This window comes from Dermacentor variabilis, chromosome 9 (assembly GCF_050947875.1).
Source record: "Dermacentor variabilis isolate Ectoservices chromosome 9, ASM5094787v1, whole genome shotgun sequence".
In the NCBI taxonomy this organism is placed as follows: domain Eukaryota; kingdom Metazoa; phylum Arthropoda; class Arachnida; order Ixodida; family Ixodidae; genus Dermacentor; species Dermacentor variabilis.
The window spans coordinates 119685211-119703443 of record NC_134576.1 but is presented as its reverse complement, the minus strand read 5'-3'; the positions used below and the strand labels follow the sequence as shown (position 1 = coordinate 119703443).

Sequence of the window (18233 nt, the reverse complement as noted above, 5' to 3'; positions counted from 1 at the left end):
AACATCATTGGCGTAGAGGGCCTGTTGCACGTTCGTAAGTTTGTCGAAGAGCGGTGGTAGGTTTGCCATCGCCACTTTGAACTGGGTGGGTGAGAGAACCAAACCCTGGGGAGTCCCTCTGCCGGAAAGTTTCATGATATACGACCGAATATCACCTAGGCCGACGGTGGCTGTGCAGTAAGATAGAAAGGCTCGGACATAATCATAGATACGTTTTCCGCATCGGAAGAATGAAAGATTGTTTAGAATGAGGTCATGTGAGACGTTATCGAAGGCCCCTTTGAGGTCCAACGCCAGAACGGTCCTTGTTTGAGCTTTACTTGGACTATGCACAACATCCTCCTTAAGTTGTAGGAGTATGTCCTGCCCAGACAACCTAGTCGATAGCCGAATAAGCTATTGGGAAAGAATTGGTTCGCTTCGAGGTGAGGTTGGAGGTGCATTAGAAATACGTGCTCGAAATGTTTGCCAATACACGAAGTCAAGGAAATGGGTCGGAGATTTTAGAGGGAAAGCGGTTTCCCGGGTTTCGGAATTAAGGTAATATCGGCGTGTCGCCATTCCTGTGGAAGCATTCAGTTTTTCCAATTGTCGTTGCAGTATGCAGTAAGTTGCCGTACGGCTGGATTGTCGAGGTTGCGTAGCAGTGCATAGTGAATGCCGTAGTTTGTTTCCAGACTGTACCGAAGTAAAGCTGTAGAACTCTTTCCCAATCCTCTCTCCCATTCAAACAGCGCCGCGCTTGCTGAGAGCTACGAGGAGGGGTTGCACCTGGCCACGGAGTAAGCACCTGCCTCAGCTGGCGTACACCCTCCTGCGCCCAGCATATCGACTAAGGGGCAGTTGAGATCACCAAAATATTTGACGACGTGGTTTATTGGAACCATCTTTGCACGCACCGAAAAATTGCAACTACATAACAAATCTCGAATTTCCAGTAATTTGGGCGAAAATATTTTCTCAGCGTAGTCTAACAAAACTGGTAAGTTCCTCACTTTTTTGTGTGTGTTTGGGGAGAGCAGCGTTAGCATACCTCGGGTAGGTCTTACAAGAAGTTGGTTGGAGTCGTTGGAGATGTATTGGAGTCGCATTTGCCGTCCTGTATGTACAGCGCAACTACCGCGGCGTGCTTGCACTTCCCTGCGATGCCAGCACGTCAATCGCAGCTCGCCGCTAAGATTTGTCTGCAGTCGCCGATCTGCAAGAATTAATGTCGCCTATAATATCATGCGTCCACATCGTATATAACGACGTAACTTATACGCTGAGCTTCACGTATCTCGCTTGTGCGGTGCTTTTCGTTGGCGGAATGCACCTAGCAGTCACTTCCGATCCGTGCGAGGTCAGCAGTTCCCTCACGTTCCGCGCTTCAAATACACGACATCCTTTCTCCAAATTCTTTCCACGAAAGACAGCTGTCATGATATTGTAATTCCCGAAACCCGGCTAAAATTAATATCAGCACGCAGTTTCGCGCCATCACTAGCGTTTGGCAGGGTGCCAAACACACAGCGCAGGCTGCTGACGCCACCTGTAATCCTACCGCATTTGAGCAGCTATTCGTTAGATGGCGCTAGGGGTCCGGTAGACAGGGCGCCGCCTAGCAGTTGCAACGCGCCGATATGCTTGCGCTGCTGCGGAATCGGCGGGAGATGTGACGGCTGTCGCCGACGGTAACGAAGCTATTGTTCCTCGCCGCGTTACGGAGGCGAAAAGCGCCATTAGAGTTCCCCATTCTACGCGATAGCGCGTGCAGGGCTCATTCTACCTCTCGTTGACGCTGATCTAGGCAAAGTGTCTGACACCACTGAGGAGCGATAAGCTCGGTAAAAGAAGCCACCACGCTCTTGCGCAAGCGTAGGATTCGTGCCCGAAGACGCCGCCATGTCGGATCCTGGACAGGGACGAGTTTACCGTTTTCGCGACCACCTCGTCTCCGGCATCAACTGGCGACCGATGCGGTTCGTCGACGAGGTTCCCAGTTCACGTGTATGCGGCCTCTGCCGCATGATACCGAAGCGGATGGTGCTGTTGCCGTGCTCGCACGCTTTGTGCCAATCTTGTCACGCAGCCAGTCTCGAAGGGGCCGTTGGCCAGTGTCCGTTGGATCGAGATGCATTCGAAGTAGAGGAGTGCGTCGGTTACGAATTCCCGGCCAGGAAAGCGAACACCGTGAAGGTGAGGAACAAAGAAATAATTTGTCACTTCTTTCTTTCTTCTTAGGGGGGCGGAGGGGGAGGCGGAAGGCAATTATGCATTAGTGTTCCCATAATTCCGCTGCGGCATATGTGCACGGCTAACGATTTGAGTGCCCCTTTTACCATTGCCGAACAGTAATACGCAAATTCACCCTAACCAAGTGTTACTCTTTAGCGTCTATCAAAACTAACACAATAGAGCAACACAAATTGACTGTAGGGAAAAGACGGGGAAGGCGGGAGATGGAAATTCAAGACGATGAGTAAAAGGAGAACAAGGTGAAAGCAGGAGCCAACGTTTCGACAAGTGGACTCGTCTTCTTCAAGGCGACCTTTGCTTTTCCCGCCACAGTATATGTAGATGGTGTTCAAACAAGGGCGAGAGGGCGTAAGGCGGGCGGGTGCGGCAACCAGCGAAGCTGTGTTAGCGTGTGGAATTGAGAATGAAGGAGTGCTGTGCACAAGGCCCGGCGCCCCGTCGTCTGCCAATCACGTGTCGGCGCCCGCGTGTTAGCCGGCGTGTCAACGGCGTCTGACACGCCGGCTGAAAAAGAAAAAAACAGCAAGGAAGGAAGGAAAGGGAGAAAAAGCGCTAAGAAACCAAACTAAATGTTGTTGCCTATAGCTTCAAAATTTAGCATCCCGGATGTATTCTAAAGCTCCCTTTGAAACGTTTATGCCTGTTGGTTGCAGTGTCTCTGACTTATGGAGAAGGTATCATCCTCTGTATTTTCTTTCTGGTTCCCAACTATAACGTTGGCTTCTGCTTTCACCTAGTTTTCGTTTTGCTCATCGTCACGAACTGACTGTAGCCCCATGTGAAATATTCTGTTGGAACTCCGTATTTACTTATTTCTTGGTGTACAGATAAGAGAGAAATAACAAGAAGGGAATACATTGAAATGTGCGACGTCACAATGACATTTTGGGCTTGTCGTCTCTGCGTTAAATTCAAAGGGAAGCTGGTAATGATTAATCACTTCAGTGACAATTCAGTGATAATTCAGTGATAGTTAATCACTTTCTATGCAAACATTATTCTTCTTTCCATTGAAATTTGCACTGAAACTTCAGAAATCGAGGTTGGGTACCAGTACAAAATAAATTCGCTAGTTATTCTTCTGAAAGCTGGTGTTGCTTCTCAAAAACGACCATTTCAGGAAAATTTTACTTTTAGACATTATTCCTCAACCTGAACTACTCAACCCCCCCCCCCCCCACCCGCTCACAACCGCCCTATAACAGCTATCTTGGCCCGTAGTGGGTGACCGCATTTATTTGAGTAGCAAGCTAGCATGCGAAAAGCATATGGCGGTCTCTACTGCACAAGAATGCTGCTGTCCTCGTAGATAAGTTTGGAGCTGGAAGAATAGTTCAACAGTGGGCGCATTTTTCCTCGATTCTCGCTTACCAAGGCTCATTCTTGTGTGGGAGTAGCTGTGTTGCTATTTAAAAGCATAACTAAGTGATTTACTTTGACCTAGTATTCGTGTTTGATGCGTCTTGAATGTTTAGACAGCGACAGATATTGCTTGTTGATTTTGAGCATATTTGCTTCCCCAAAGAATCTGGCGATAACGCCGGTTCACACCGTAATTCATGTAAAGGTATGTTCTAAAAGTTAGGGACAGGTATAGAAGTCGCCTTTAGTAAAAATAGCTTGTCGGCTAAAAATTTTAATGTGGGTTATTTATATATTTTCTATTAAGGTGTACTGCTGGAACGAAGCGCACGGCTGCGAGTACACGGGCACCATGGACCGCATGCTGGAACACTACGAGAACGAGTGCACATTTCACACCGTGGAATGTTTGCGATGCGGCGAGGGAGTCCAGCACAAAGACCTGCGGACGCACTACGTGGCCGAATGCAGTGGCGGTGTTTCTTCAGCGATCACAGAGTCCTCGGAGCATACAGCACTGACCCTTGCAGACGTGAACGCTGCCCTTGAAGACATGAAGGCCATGTTGGGATGCCTCAACCACGACCAGCTGCTGCCAGTGATTCAGAGTCAGTTGAATGAGCTTACAGAACAAGTCAGAAAACAGGAAGCCAGCTTCGCTGAGATCACTCGGGAGGTCAGAGCATGCGAGCACAATTTAAAGGCCGACATGGATCAAATGACCGCCACGATTTCATCGACCGTGTCGGAGCAGCGGACGTCTCAGCAAAATCCATTGGAGGAAGACAGCACGTCGAGGTCGCTGTCGTTGCACTCCGGGCAGGATCTGATACTTCGAAAGTTGGAAGGTTTAGCCCACCTGGAAAACTGGCGGAAAACTTCCCCGAAGCCTCATTTCGGCCGTGTCATTGCTCATTGTGAGCGTTGGCAAGCTGACCTTCGGTATTTGACAAGTGCGCTGCTGACACCCGCACGGATTACGGAAATTGGGTGGGCTTGTTATCTGCTGACCCTGGAAAACTGTGAGGAAATCATTCAGCGAGGGAATAAAAAGCTTGCTGAGATTGCGGCGTGGCACATGAGGGACACCTACTTTACGATTGAAGTTTCGAAGTACGGCGCTACTCCAACACCTACCCTCGTTGTGGAGATCGAGTTTAACGGGACGCTGGTGGACTCCAAGTGTTGGCCGCCTTTCTGGAGAGTGCACGCGGTGCATCCAGTAACATCCAATGAATGTTCGTTGACTCCCGGTGCCAGGCCTTGTTTGTGCAATCCCCATGATCCCTCGCTGCTACACTTCCACCTCCAATTTACTGCAGACATTGCCCCGCTGGAAAATGACGGCTACCTCCGAGACGGAAAGGTAGCGTTCCTTATCACGCTCAGCGATAGGGAGATGTACGGTTGGATCAGAGCAGCACCCTAACGTTCGTCATCGCAGAATGTGTACTGCACCGGAGAATCCTCCTTGCCACTTCCCAATATGTGTGACATAAGCTTAACGAATTTTTGATCTCCTTTCTAGTAAATAAAGTGAATTTTGCGACATTTCTAAAATCTGCTATCCTTTGTAACTGTCAACCAATTATTTTCTGACTTTACTGGCCGTGCATTTTGTTTATTTCTTGTGCTAATACAGTTTTTGTTCCGAAACCTTGCGCTCCTCGAGTGGTCTCTGACCTTATGACGTTCACCCCCATACTTTTCTCTCGATTATTGCCATGCGGATGTTAAAGCGATTGATTTCAAGGCGACATTGGTGTTTGATACTACGGTGTAAATTTGAAAGTACGGATTCACAAAAGTATTCTTCGATAGTCGTTATAAAAGCAGATGTATCGGTTATGTTGAGGCCGGCACATGATCCCATTCATTGGTAGTTTTAGGAATAAATGAATAAAAAAATACCTTCGTGCAACAGTGTGGAACGCTCATTTTATGGCGATGGTCAGTACGAGATGATATGTATGCAGGTTCGGACAAAAGTTCACCTTTTCATTCCTCATCGTAACAATAAATTTTGTGCAGCAGTGATAAGCGTGCTAACTTCCTACGCAAGGAGAGCAGAGGGAGGTTTAAAGTAGCCTTCATAGATGTTACGCTTGATGTCCGAGAATAGTTAGTAATAATGAAACGTGCGCTGCGATGTTGTATTGACTCTATTGCATTTGTTAAGTAATCCAAGCCAGGGTGCCATACAGAAGAGGCATATTCAAGCTTAGTACGTATTAGTGTTTTGTATGGAAGTAGCTTTAAGTTAGCGGGTGCCATAGAGAAATTGCGACGGAGGTAACCAAGCGTACGGTTAGCATTGTTAGTGATGTGGTTTATGTGTGTTTGCCAGGAAAAATTAGATGTTATGTGGACGCCTAAGTATTTATAGGAACTTACATCTTCGACCACAGAGTTCTTCAAGTGATAGTCGGATAGGTTAGACGAAGCAGTATTGCGGCAAATCCTCATTAGTTTGCACTTCTGGCTTTAAGTCGCATTTTCCAAGTGTCGCACCAGTTAGGTACCTTGTCTAGATAAGATTGTAGTTTTAAAGTGTCAGAATTTGATGATATTACTCTGAATATGACACAATCGTCTGCAAGTAACCTTATGGAGGACGCTACACAGTTAGGCAAATCATTAATATAAATATGAAAAAGCAAGGTTCCGAGAACAGAACCTTGCGACATACCGGAACAGACAGGACAACGCGAAGAGTCAAAATTGTTAGCTGAGACAAATTGTGTTCTATTCGATAAGAAGTGTTCAATCGATGAGATCATATTACGGTCAATGTAGAGTGCATTTAATTTTAGACAAAGTAGTTGGTGAGAGACGAGATCAAATGCTGTAGAAAAGTCTATGAAGATGGTGTCAATGTGAAATCCATTATCCAACGCGGCACCGATTTCATGTTTAAATGAAATAAGTTGAGTATCGCAGGAAAGTGATTTACGGAACCCGTGCTGACGAGATGAAAAAGAATGAATTTGTTTCTAGGAAGTTGATGAGATTAGAGTATATTATATGGTATAGAATTTTCCATGGCACACTTGTTAGAGAAATCGGCCTGTAATTTAAAGGTGAATTCACGTCGCCAGATTTAAATAATGGAACCACCTTGCCGACTTTAAAATCCTTTGGTAATGAGCACGACAGAATAGATTGCGAAAGGATGTTGCACAAAATTATGGATGAGCCAAGTTCTGGAAATGCTCAGTAGGCCATATATTGGCGTTCCTATAGTGTACAGGAAATAAGGCCCGGAAAGAGGGGAATGCTTCCAAATAGTATGCCTTCGTGGTATGTACGGTATTGTTCCGGATAAGTCGAGTATATATTTTCTACGCCACGTATGTAAAAGCCAACTACTTTTGTTTGAAATATCACCCATTCGCCACTTTCGCGTGTTTCGCCTCTACAAGCATTATTCATATTTGTTAATACCAAAAAGACACTTGCTTGTAAATTGATTTTTCTCAGCTGACGTCGTCCGGTGGAGCTTCGAGCGGGAACTACTGCTGCTTACCTGCTGCCACAACGTTGGATGACTCCACAAAAAGCCCGCAACGAGCATTTATAGGGAATAAAATAAACATTTCCTCATTTCACAAGGTGTCTAGCGTCTTTTATGAAATTGCACGTGGCACATATGCGATGGAGGCTTGTAAATATCGTTCGCAATCATTTTTACTTAATAATCAAACCATTTCGCCCGAAAACCGCGCGCGGCTGAGCTGTAGAAGCAAAAAGAAGAAAAGAAAAACGGTCAGCGTGGCAGGCATAAAACGCGTTCCAGCTAGCGTTCAAGACGCGCGCGCCCAGAACCGAAACCGGAAGTGTGGTTCGGGTATCAACGCCGACGGCTTGGTGCGCTGCAGTCGATTCGGCCGCTGGCATGGGGGAAGGAAACTTATGGCCGCTGGGCATTATGGGAGTGCCCACTCTTGTAACGGCCGCCGAAGCCGCAACGGCGCCAATCGCAAGAGGGGCGCCTCGCGGCTGTCCCCCGTCATCGCCGGCCCGCAAGGAGGAAGCGCCGAAACAATAAGCACGATTGCAATCACCCAGATCGCGCATGCGCACAGGCGTCGGTCTGTACGACAGGGTCGCGCCGCCAGAAGACGCGGAGGGCCGTTTCGAATGCGCTCAAACGCCCCGCAATATTTTGTGGCCGAGTGTACGTGACAATGGTATAAGCGCGATGTGTATGCACCTGTAAAGTAATGTTTAACAGTCTCGGAAGAGAACAGCAGTTTACGATAGGTTCCGAGGCAGTGGAAGTACTAAGGGTAATGCATCTACTTAGGCCGTGTAGTGACCGCGGATCCGGATCATGAGACCTAAATAATCAGAAGAATGGGCTGGGGTGCTTTTGGCCAGGCATTCTCAGATCATGAACAGCAGGTTGCCGTTATCCCTCAAGAGAAAAGTGTACAACAGACGTGTCCTGCCAGTACTCACCTACGGGGCAGAAACCTGGAGGCTTACGAAGAGGGTTCTACTAAATTTCAGGACGACGCAACGAGCTATGGAAAGAAGAATGGTGGCTGTAAGGTTAAGGGATAAGAAGAGAGCAGATTGGGTGAGGGAACAAACGCGAGTTAATGACATCTTAGTTGAAATAACAAAAAAGAGAAATGGGCATGGGCAGGACATGTAATGAGGAGGGAAGATAACGGGTGGTCATTGAGGGTCACGTACTGGATTCCAAGGGAAGGGAAGCGTAACAGGCGGCGGCAGAAAGTTAGGTGGGCGGATGAGATTAAGAACTTTGCGGGGACAAGATGGCCACAATTAGCACATGATCGGGGTAGTTGGAGAAGTATGGGAGAGGCCTTTGCCCTGCAGTGGGCGTAGCCAGCATGATAATGATGCTGATGCTGCTGCTGATGATGATATGCATCTTTGGCTGCGGAATGTGCGGTAGACATATGGAACGGCTGTCGCCTACGATAATGAAGCACTCCCCGCGTTGCGAAGTCCGAGGTGCGGCATGTGTTCGGCAGTGAACCCGATAGTGCCGTGCACGACTCATTTTATCTCTCGTAGACGCTGATTTATGCAAAGTGTATGAGACCACTCAGTAACGATAAGGTCGGTTGAAAACGCCACCGCGCTCGCGTGCGAGCGTAGGATTCGTGCCTGAACACACCGCCATGCCAGATCACGGAGGAGAACGGATGCACCGTTTTCGCGACCACGTCGTCGCCGGCGTCAACTGGCGACCGACGCGGTTCGTCGACGAGGTTCCCAGTTCGCGTGTGTGCGGCCTCTGCCGCATGATCCCCAAACGGACGGTGCTGTTGCCGTGCGGTCACGCTCTGTGCCAATCTTGCCACGCAGCCAACCTCGAAGGGGGCGTCGGACAGTGTCCACTGGATCAAGTGCAATTCGAAGAAGCAGAGTGCTTCGGTTATAAATTTCCTACTAGGATAGCGAATACCTTGAAGGTGAGCAAGAATAAAATAATTTCTGACGTTCTTCTTTTCGGGGGGGGGGGGGGGGGAGGAATTCGGCATTAGCATTTGTTGCGCCACTTCTTATCTACGTGCGTAACGATAACAGTGCCACTTTTACTGTTGACGAAACGTAATATACTAATTCACCCTGAGTAAATGTTACTTTTTAGCGTCTATCAAAACTAACACAATCGAACAACTCAAACTCACTGTAGGCTCATGTGAAATATTCTTTTCTAAATCGGTAGTTACTTATTTCTTAGTCTGACAAATGAGAGATCAATACAAAAAAAACGCAATTCGAAATGTGCGGCATCGCACTCACGTTTTGGTGTTCTCGTTTCTGCGATAAATTCAAAGGGAAACTGGTGATAATTAATCACTTCGGTGACAATTTAGTGATTTAGTTTCCCTTGAAATTCGCACTCAAAGATTACAAAAGGAAGTTGGGTACACGACAAAATAAATTCACTAGTTATCCTTCTAAACAAGTGTTGCTTCTAAAAATGACTGTTCTAAAAAGTGTTCCTTTGACACACTACCATTTGTGCAAATTTTTTCCTTAAGACATTATTCCTCGACCGCAACTACCCCCACCTCCTCCCCCGCAAATGCCTTATAACAGCTGTCTTGGTCCGTAGTGGTTGACCCCATTTAATTGAGGCACGTGCAAGCTATCAAGCGAAAAGTGGATGGCGTTCTCCATTGCACAAGAATGCTGCTGTCCTCGTTGGGAGCTGGAAGAATAGTTGAAGTATGGGCGTATTTTTCCTCGATTCTCGCTTACCAAGGTTGCTTCTTATGTGAGAGCAGCTGTCTTGCTATTTAGAAGAATGATTAAATGATTCAACTTAACCTATACTTTTAGCGTTTGATGCATCTTTAAGGTTTAAACAGCGACAGATACTGCTACTTGATTTGGAGCATATTTGCTTACCCATTGAATCCCGCGTATACGTCGGTTCACACCAGAATTCATGTAAAGGTACGTTCTAAAAGTTAGGGTCAGCGATGCAACGCGCCTTTAGTAAACATATTTTGTCGGCTAAAAAGTTGTAATGTGTGTGATCATTTATTGTATTTCCTCTTAAGGTATACTGCTGGAACGAAGCGCACGGCTGCGAGTACACGGGTACCGTGGACCGCATGCTGGAACACTACGAGAACGAGTGCACATTTCACACCGTGGAATGTTTGCGATGCGGCGAGGGAGTCCAGCACAAGGACCTGCCAACGCACTACGTGACCGGATGCAGGGACGGTGTTCCTTCCGCGACCACAGAGTGTGCCTCCTCGGAGATTACAGCAGTGACACTTGAAGACGTGAACGCTGCCCTTGAAGACGTGAAGGCGATGCTGGGATGTCTCAACCACGACCAGCTGCTGCCAGTGATTCAGAGTCAGTTGAATGAGCTTACGGAACACGCCAGAAACCAGGAAGCCAGGGTCTCTGAGATGACTGGCGATGTCAGAGCATGCGAGCGCAAGTTAAACGCTGAGACGGCTCAAATCGCCGCCACGACTTCATCGCCCGTGTCACACCAGCGGACGTCTCGGCAAAATCCATTGGAAGAAGCCAGCACGTCGAGGTCGCTGTCGTTGCACTCCGGGCAGGATCTGATACTTCGAAAGTTAGAACGCTTAGCGGAGCTGGAAAACTGGCGGCAAACTTCGCCGAAGCCTGATTGCAGCCCTGTCATTGCTCATTGTGAGACTTTGTACGGTGACATTAGGCATTTCACCAGTGCGCTGTTGGCACCCGCGCGTATTAAACGAATTGGGTGGGCGATTTATCTGCTGAGCCTAGAAAACTGCGAGGAAATCCTTCAGTGGCACGACACCGTAAAAAAGTTTGCTGAGATTACGGTGTGGCACATGAGAGACACGTACTTTACTATCGCTGTGTGGAAGTACTGCACTGGTTCTGCATCTGCAATCACTGTGGAGATAGCGTTTAACGGGATGCTGGTTGACTCTAAGTGTTGGCCGCCTTTTTGGCACGTGCACGTGCTAGATAAAGTAGCATTCAATGAACTTTCGTTGACTTCCCGTGCCAGCCCTTGTTTCTGCAACCGCCATGATGACTCAACGTTACACTTTCACCTCGAATTTCGTATAGACAATGCATCGCAGAAACATGACGGTTGCCTCCGAGACGGAAAGATAGATTTCAAAATCATCCTCAGCAATAGAAAAAAGGAAAATGGAATCAGAGGAACACCCTAGCGTTCGTCATCGCACAATGTGTACAGCACTGATGAATCTTTTTTTAGTGAAGTGAATGTTAGGAGCCGTTGGCGCCTTTATGGTGGCACCGGCTACTCTTTGTCACTTGGCAAACGAAACAAATTTGCGTAAAAAGGGAGAATAGCGACACAAAATATAACACTCAGTAGAACACTGGATGAATAAAGAATATACAATCCAACAGTACATGAGTCGCAAAGTTATGTGCATTAGTTCAGTCCACGTACACATATATAAGGTCAGATGTTTTGAAGAGATTAAACACACAAGACATGTAATACACTGCAAGTACAGAACAGAATTATACATATTGCGTAAAAGTTGCGATCACCACATAAAGCACTTATGAATCACGAACAACATTTATGTAACTCATTTAGCGTATTCGAATCATCGGATACCTAATATTTTCCCAAAATGTTGGTGTCTTCTAAAAACTTTTTCAGAGCAAGAAGTGCTCTTTTTTGAAGGCCCGCAGTTGGCCATGGGCCAAGTATCTTTTTAAGTGTGAATGGTCTTCTGTCTAATATACACAAATTAGCTTGCAGTACCGTTCTTTGTGTATCGTATTTCGTGCATTCGAGAAGACGATGCACATCTTCGTCTGGGTGGCCACAAGAACACTGCGGACTAGAGACACGTTTTATCCTGTACAAGAAGTGTTTGGTAAATGCAGTACCAAGACGCAGTCGGTGTACCAACGTTTCAAATTTTCTGTTGTCTCTTAGAGTTTCCGGGATTGATAAGTTTATACATGGGTCTATAGAGTATAACTCCGAGTTTTTAGTTTGCTGGTCAAACTAGGTAGTTTCACTGAGGCGACAAGAAATCTGTCTCAGGATCAGACGGACTTCACTACGCAATAGGGGACGATTGGTTGTCTCTGCGTTATTGTGCGCTCGATTCGCAGCTGCGTCCGCTGCAGTATTACCAGGAATATTGCAGTGCCCAGGTATCAACTGAAATGCAATTACGTGGTTCATTGCGCTTGCTTTAGTAAGCTCTTTGAGCGTCTCATACAATAGCGAAGTGTTCAAAGAACTTTTCTTATTGCTCTCTTGTAATGTGAGAGCGGCTTGCGAATCGCTAAAGATAACCCATTTTTGCGAATGTGTTTTGATGTTATGAAACGCAAAGCACACAGGATTGCAAATAGTTCTGCCATGGTGGAAGATGTCTCCCGGGATAATTTGAATGTTTGCTCTAACGCTAAATGTGAAATGACGAATGTTGAAGTCGAGGAATTTTTATGACACGAACCATCTGTATAAACGTGGATGTACTGGGGAAATAATGAGTAAATTTGGAAGAGTGCCAGTTGCTGTGCGGCTACTATGAACATGTATCTCTTTGATATAATCCCGTCAACCGATAATGCTATTTTAGGGCATGTTAACATCCAGGGAGGGTAACTATAACATCCACATTGCATAATTCAAATCTTGGTAATAATGCTTTATGTTCTCGAACAACATTGTAAATTTTGCTTTTGTTTCTTTCGGTGAGCGCGAGGTTTAATGGATGCTTCCCGTGTTGGGTTAATATGCGATAAATATGTCGGCATGTTTCAACCGTTCGTATGACTGGAAAAGGAGGGTGACGAGCTTCAGCAATTACTAAAGAACTCGAAGTAGCCTGCGGAACCCCATGACACACTCGTAGCCACCTTGCTAGTAAACGTTGAAGACGTTCCTAAGAAGTTTGCGATAAACCATGGAGAATAGGGGCCGAGTAAGGAATCTTTTGTTTTATGAGTGCATTATGAACTTGTAGTAGCGAAGAGACTGATCCCCCCCGCGTTGTGCCAGCGAGTCGCCGAAGTAAGTTTATTACTGCATTGGTCTGCTTTTCAATTGCGCGGATGTGTGATGCCCATGTTAGCTGGCGGTCAAGAATAACTCCAAGAAATTTATGCTCTTTCACAAACATCAAACTTTGCGCATTAAGCGTAAGTTGGAAATTATTCAGCTGTCATCTAGTGAAAGGAAGTGCGGCTGTCTTTGCGTATGAAAGACTCATGCCTCTTTTTTTTAAAAAGGTGTCGATACTATCAAGACCCTCTTGCAGCGTTCTTTGACTGCCTTGTATATGAGATCCAGAGGCCGATATGCAGATGTCATCTGCGTACAGAGAATACTGAAGACTAGACGGGAGTTTTTGTGGCAAGGCTGCCATGACACAGTTGAATAAAAACGGACTGAGAACACTGCCCTGCAGAACGCCCTGCGTGACGCTGTGATAATTACTTTCTCCTTCAATTGTTTCCATAAATATTTTTCTATCTTTCAAGAAATTTGATACCCAGCGCAGCGTTCGACCGTGTAGGCCAAGCTCTAACATACCAGCAAGGACGTGTATGTGAATTACAGTGTCGAATGCCCTTTGAATGCCTAAGAATACTGGTACTGTCACATTTCCGCAACTTTGTTCATGTTCGACGCATGTGGCAATGTCTAATACTGCATCCATTGTACTTCGATTTTGTCGAAATCCGCTCCAGTGGTCGGAACACCCATTTGTGTCTTCACACCACCAGTGCAGTCGACTGTCTATCATCTTCTCCATTAGTTTGGAAAAACAGCTTGTTAGACTGACGGGTCGGTAGGAGTCAAGACAAAGTGGGGTCTTTCCTGGTTTTAGCACTGGAATTACCCAAACTAATTTCCATGAATCCGGAAGGGTCTCTCTTATCCAGATATCATTAAATATCTCCAAAAGCGTCAGATTTCCTACTGGACCTAGGTTCTTTAGCATCACATGCGTAACACCATCTGGGCCTGCGGTTGTTTTTGTGCGGCATGACGAAAGAGCACTTTTCAATTCATTTAAACTAAACTCACAGTCAAGCTGAGGATGTTGTGACATAAAGCACGCACGAACCTTATGTTCTGCTAGTGCTGTTGAACTTGCGAATTGTAGGCAAGTAAACGGAATTTCTGGTCTGGATATAAGTTGACAGAATTCGTAGGCAACAAATGTTTCCGGAGTGCTTCGAGCTACGGCAAGGGCTCGGAAGGGATGGCTCTGGGTAACTGGACCACTAAAAGATCGCAGAACGGACTATATTCTGGGAACTGGAGTAAACGGAGACAACGACGCGCAGTATTCTCGCCATCTTCTCGTTCCTAATTTTCGTAAGCGTCTGCGCGAATTTGACTGAACTTTCTGTGCCATCTTGCAGTCATCTAGCTTTCCACTGCGGCGTTAAGCCCGTTCTGCGCGTCATCGAATTGCCCTTAGGCATTCATATTCCCCGTCGACTGCAGCGTATTCATTCGGAACAATGACTTGCTTTGTGCAGATCTTGTAAGACTCACACAATATATTTGGAAAGCTTTGAAAGTTCGGGTTTTCGCCCTATGAGTTACTTAAATGGTGCCGAAAATTTTGCCAATTAGTATATTTTGAGTAGCGCCGGGTCCCCTCACTCCGTATGAGGCGATGTTTTTACCAGGATCGGAAAATGATCACTACCGTGCGTTCCTATGTCTGTTGACCATTCAACGCCATCAAGAAGGTCTTGTGAGCAGAGTGTGACATCTATACAGCTTGAGTAACGAAACCCCCGCAAAAACGTTGGAGAGCTGTCATTTAACACGATCAGGTTACTTTCTTCTGTGGCAGTCTCTATAATGCTTCCACGGGAATCATTATATTCACTACCCCAGATGACGTCATGTGCGTTGAAGTCCCCACAAACCATCACGTGCGAGTTTGCGATACCAAACACGTTCACTGAGCTGTCTACTGATATTTTGCTAGAACACTGTAGATAAAGACTGATCACTGTGACGCTTGTATTTCTAAAAGATATCTTGCATGCTACGAACTCCGGTATATTTATATCGCTCGACTGTAATAAATAGGACGGTAGGTCTTTTCTCACGCATAACATCGCTCTGCTGCTTCCAGCAATGCGCGATGATTTATATATAACATAGTTCGAAAGGCGAAAGTCATCTCGTACGTAGCGGCCGGTCGGAGGGACTTCTCAAAATGTGTCACATGAACTTAACGAATTTTTGATCTCCTTTCTCCTAAATAAAGTGAGCTCTGCGGCACTTCCTCTTTAAAATTTGCTATCCTTTGTAACTGTCAAACTATTGTCTTCCTAGTTTACTGGCTGCTCATGTTGTTCTTTATTTATTGAGAGTTTTAGTATAGCGTAAAATCCTTGCGTTAGCGTTAGCGTGCGACGCAACGCTAACGCAAAGCAAGACTGCACTGCGCGGCACAAGGTAGTGTTTTAGAATAGCGGAACGGAGAAAAGCGTTAACGTTAACGCAAACAAATACAGCGCCATCTAGATGTAAAAACACAAAGTACTGGAAAGCCAAATCCACACGAAATGTCGAGCTTATCCAATGCCGAATCCGCAAGTGAGTCCCTAAGTCAAGCTTATCGAAAGCCACAGTCGCTGCGTTAATTACGCATGTAGGTGTTTGGTTTGAGCGTTGTTTTGTCGAGAGTCGCGAAACACACCGATTAATCTTGGCATGCCGCGATCGAGTGTTCTGTGGGACCCATATTACGTGTCCTTTTTAAGTTGGGATGACATAGACGCCCTCATGCTTCGGGAATGAGAGCGACCGCGCAGGTTATACGTGTCCTCAAAATCCACTCAACGTCGAAGCTATACTGGAGGGGACGTTTCGCCGGCAATTTCGCTTCCAGAAAGCGGATTTCCCACTTGTTTCCAATTTTTTGCAACGGACGCCCACCTTGACGTCCATCCGCATGGGTTCAAGGCGAAAACCTCCTTCACGAGGTTCATATCGTCGTCGTTGGTAAAACGCACACGCATTGTGACCACAGCACCGACCACACTACTGTGTTTTGCCACGGAAAACGTGACATGCATCGGCTTGACATGCGGCTTTACGCCAAGCGAACGAGCGAAACACACTTGGGCGCCATCTCGAGGCGGATACAGCAAAAACATTTAGCAAACCCATAGAGTTGTTCTACTAACTCTATGAGCAAACCCTCTCGTTAAGCCTACTGCGCCGCTAATCGAGAACGTATATCGTAAACAACGCCCATTTGTCACCTGTGCGCCACTGTCGAAGCATCATCACACAAATATAAAGCAAACACGAGCATTAGTGGGGAAGGATAGAGCCTAGCAGTGCAGGCAGACGACTCGATAGATCCGAAGCGGGCCGCTCTCACTTCGACTGGCGCCGCCATCTTGCCGTACGTAAGGCTCCCCTTGCGTGCGTTAGCGTTCAACGCTAAATCCTGAAAATAGCGTACGTACGTAAGAGCTCCAGCAGCGTTTACGTATAGCGCATGCGCAGTGTGGTGCACGCAACGCTAACGCTAACGCTAACTCTTTGCGTTTGCTGCTTTACGCTATACTAAAACTGTCTAATACAGTTTTTGTTACTGACTATTGTGCTCCTGTTGTGCTCCTCGAGTGGTTTGTGACCGTATCGCGTCCACCTCGATACTGTTCTATCTATTATTGCCGTGCGGCTGTTAAAGCGATTGGTTCCCAGGCGACGTTCGTGTTTGACACTGCGCTGTAGTACCACGCGTTGTCCTGTGTCCGAAATGCATGGCCAATCTCAACGTTCGAAGTGCTGAGGCCTTCGTTGATGGCCTTGGACCCTATCCTTCAGCAAGCTCTTTGTACTCGGCCATTCATTAACGGTGCATTCAAAGTTCTAACATCAGACGCAGTCGGACAATGGAAGACGCGGGGATGGCGGGAGATCGATATTCAAGATGATTAGCAAAACCAGAACAAGGTGAAAGCGGGAGCCTACGTTTCGACAAGTGGACTCGTCTTTTTGAAGGCGGCATATGCTTTTCTCGCCACAGTATATATAGGTAGAGTTTTTCTAAAGGGGAGATGGGGTAAGGCGGGTGGGCGCGGCAACGAAGGAAGGTGTTATAATAAAAAACTACAATAATAAATAGAAAAACACACGCACACCACACTATTCTGCAATATGTTTGCAATACAATGTATTTCTATTACACAGGGCTCTTTGCTTGAATCCCTCTAGAGCGCGTGAGATGTACGTTTCTTTTTCTACATCTTATGTGTTTTTAGCGCTCTAAGTTTTTTTATTACAATGCATTACCAACTTGCCCACCTATCCATCCTTGGGCGAAAGTGTGTTAGAGGCGAGGGTGTAGAATTGAGAACAAAGGAGTGTTGTGAATACTGAAATGGAAGACATAAATAAATATAGACAAGAAAAAAACAGACAGGGAGAAAAGCGAAAAAATAAACAAATAAAACGCGCTAAGCAACCAAACTATGTGTTGTTGCCTATAGCTTGTAATTTATCATGGCGAATGGATTCTAAAGCTCCCTCGGCTACGTTTATCCCTATTGGTTGAAATGTCTTGAACTTATGGATGTGTGGTTCTGTGTACTTTCTTTTTCAGAACGGAATTTTGGAAGATGTAGAGTTTAAGGTCATCAAAGTTATGACCTGGTTGGTTGAAATTCTCGGCGACGGCCTTGGGAAGCTTTTTAGCTGTGTCCGCACGATGTCCGTTTAATCTGGCGTTCATTCTGATTGTCCCGTTTCACTGATATATTGTTTCTTACAGAAGGACCATAGGAAAATATATAACACAACCGAACTTCCACAAGCAAAGCTAGTTTTGACTTCGTGTGTATAACTATTTGCGGAGGTCTTTATTTTAATGTCACTTTGAAGGTGCCTGCAGCTTTTGCATCTGGGGCTACAACATGCTTTGCTTACGGGCGGAAGATGTTGGCTACCTCTTGAATGCATGAACATCTCTTTAAAGTTTCTGTTGCGGCGATAGCTAGCCCTTGGTACATCCGGGAACGCTTTTCTCAGATGCTCGATACTTGATAATATTAGGTGGTATTTTCGTAGGATGTTGTTTATGTCTGGAAGTGCATTATAACATATTGTTATAATTGCTGGCGGCCTGTCA

At 46.2% G+C, this 18233-nt stretch overlaps 1 protein-coding gene across 1 annotated transcript; it reads left to right on the top strand.

Annotated features, from left to right (window-relative positions):
• Nucleotides 1-776: 776 nt before the first annotated feature.
• LOC142557379 (uncharacterized) lies at nucleotides 777-5234 on the top strand. Its single transcript, XM_075669178.1, has 2 exons — nucleotides 777-2178; nucleotides 3908-5234. Exons 1-2 carry the CDS (start codon nucleotides 1885-1887, stop codon nucleotides 5027-5029), a joined length of 1416 nt encoding a protein of 471 aa, XP_075525293.1. The 5' UTR covers nucleotides 777-1884; the 3' UTR covers nucleotides 5030-5234.
• Nucleotides 5235-18233: the final 12999 nt, after the last annotated feature.

Excerpts from the sequence above, each read along its gene's own strand:
- LOC142557379 (XM_075669178.1), top strand. The coding sequence starts at position 1,885 with ATGTCGGATCCTGGACAGGGACGAGTTTACCGTTTTCGCGACCACCTC. Across the intron at positions 2,179-3,907 it reads GGAAAGCGAACACCGTGAAG|GTGTACTGCTGGAACGAAGC; the intron begins GTGAGGAACAAA and ends TTTTCTATTAAG.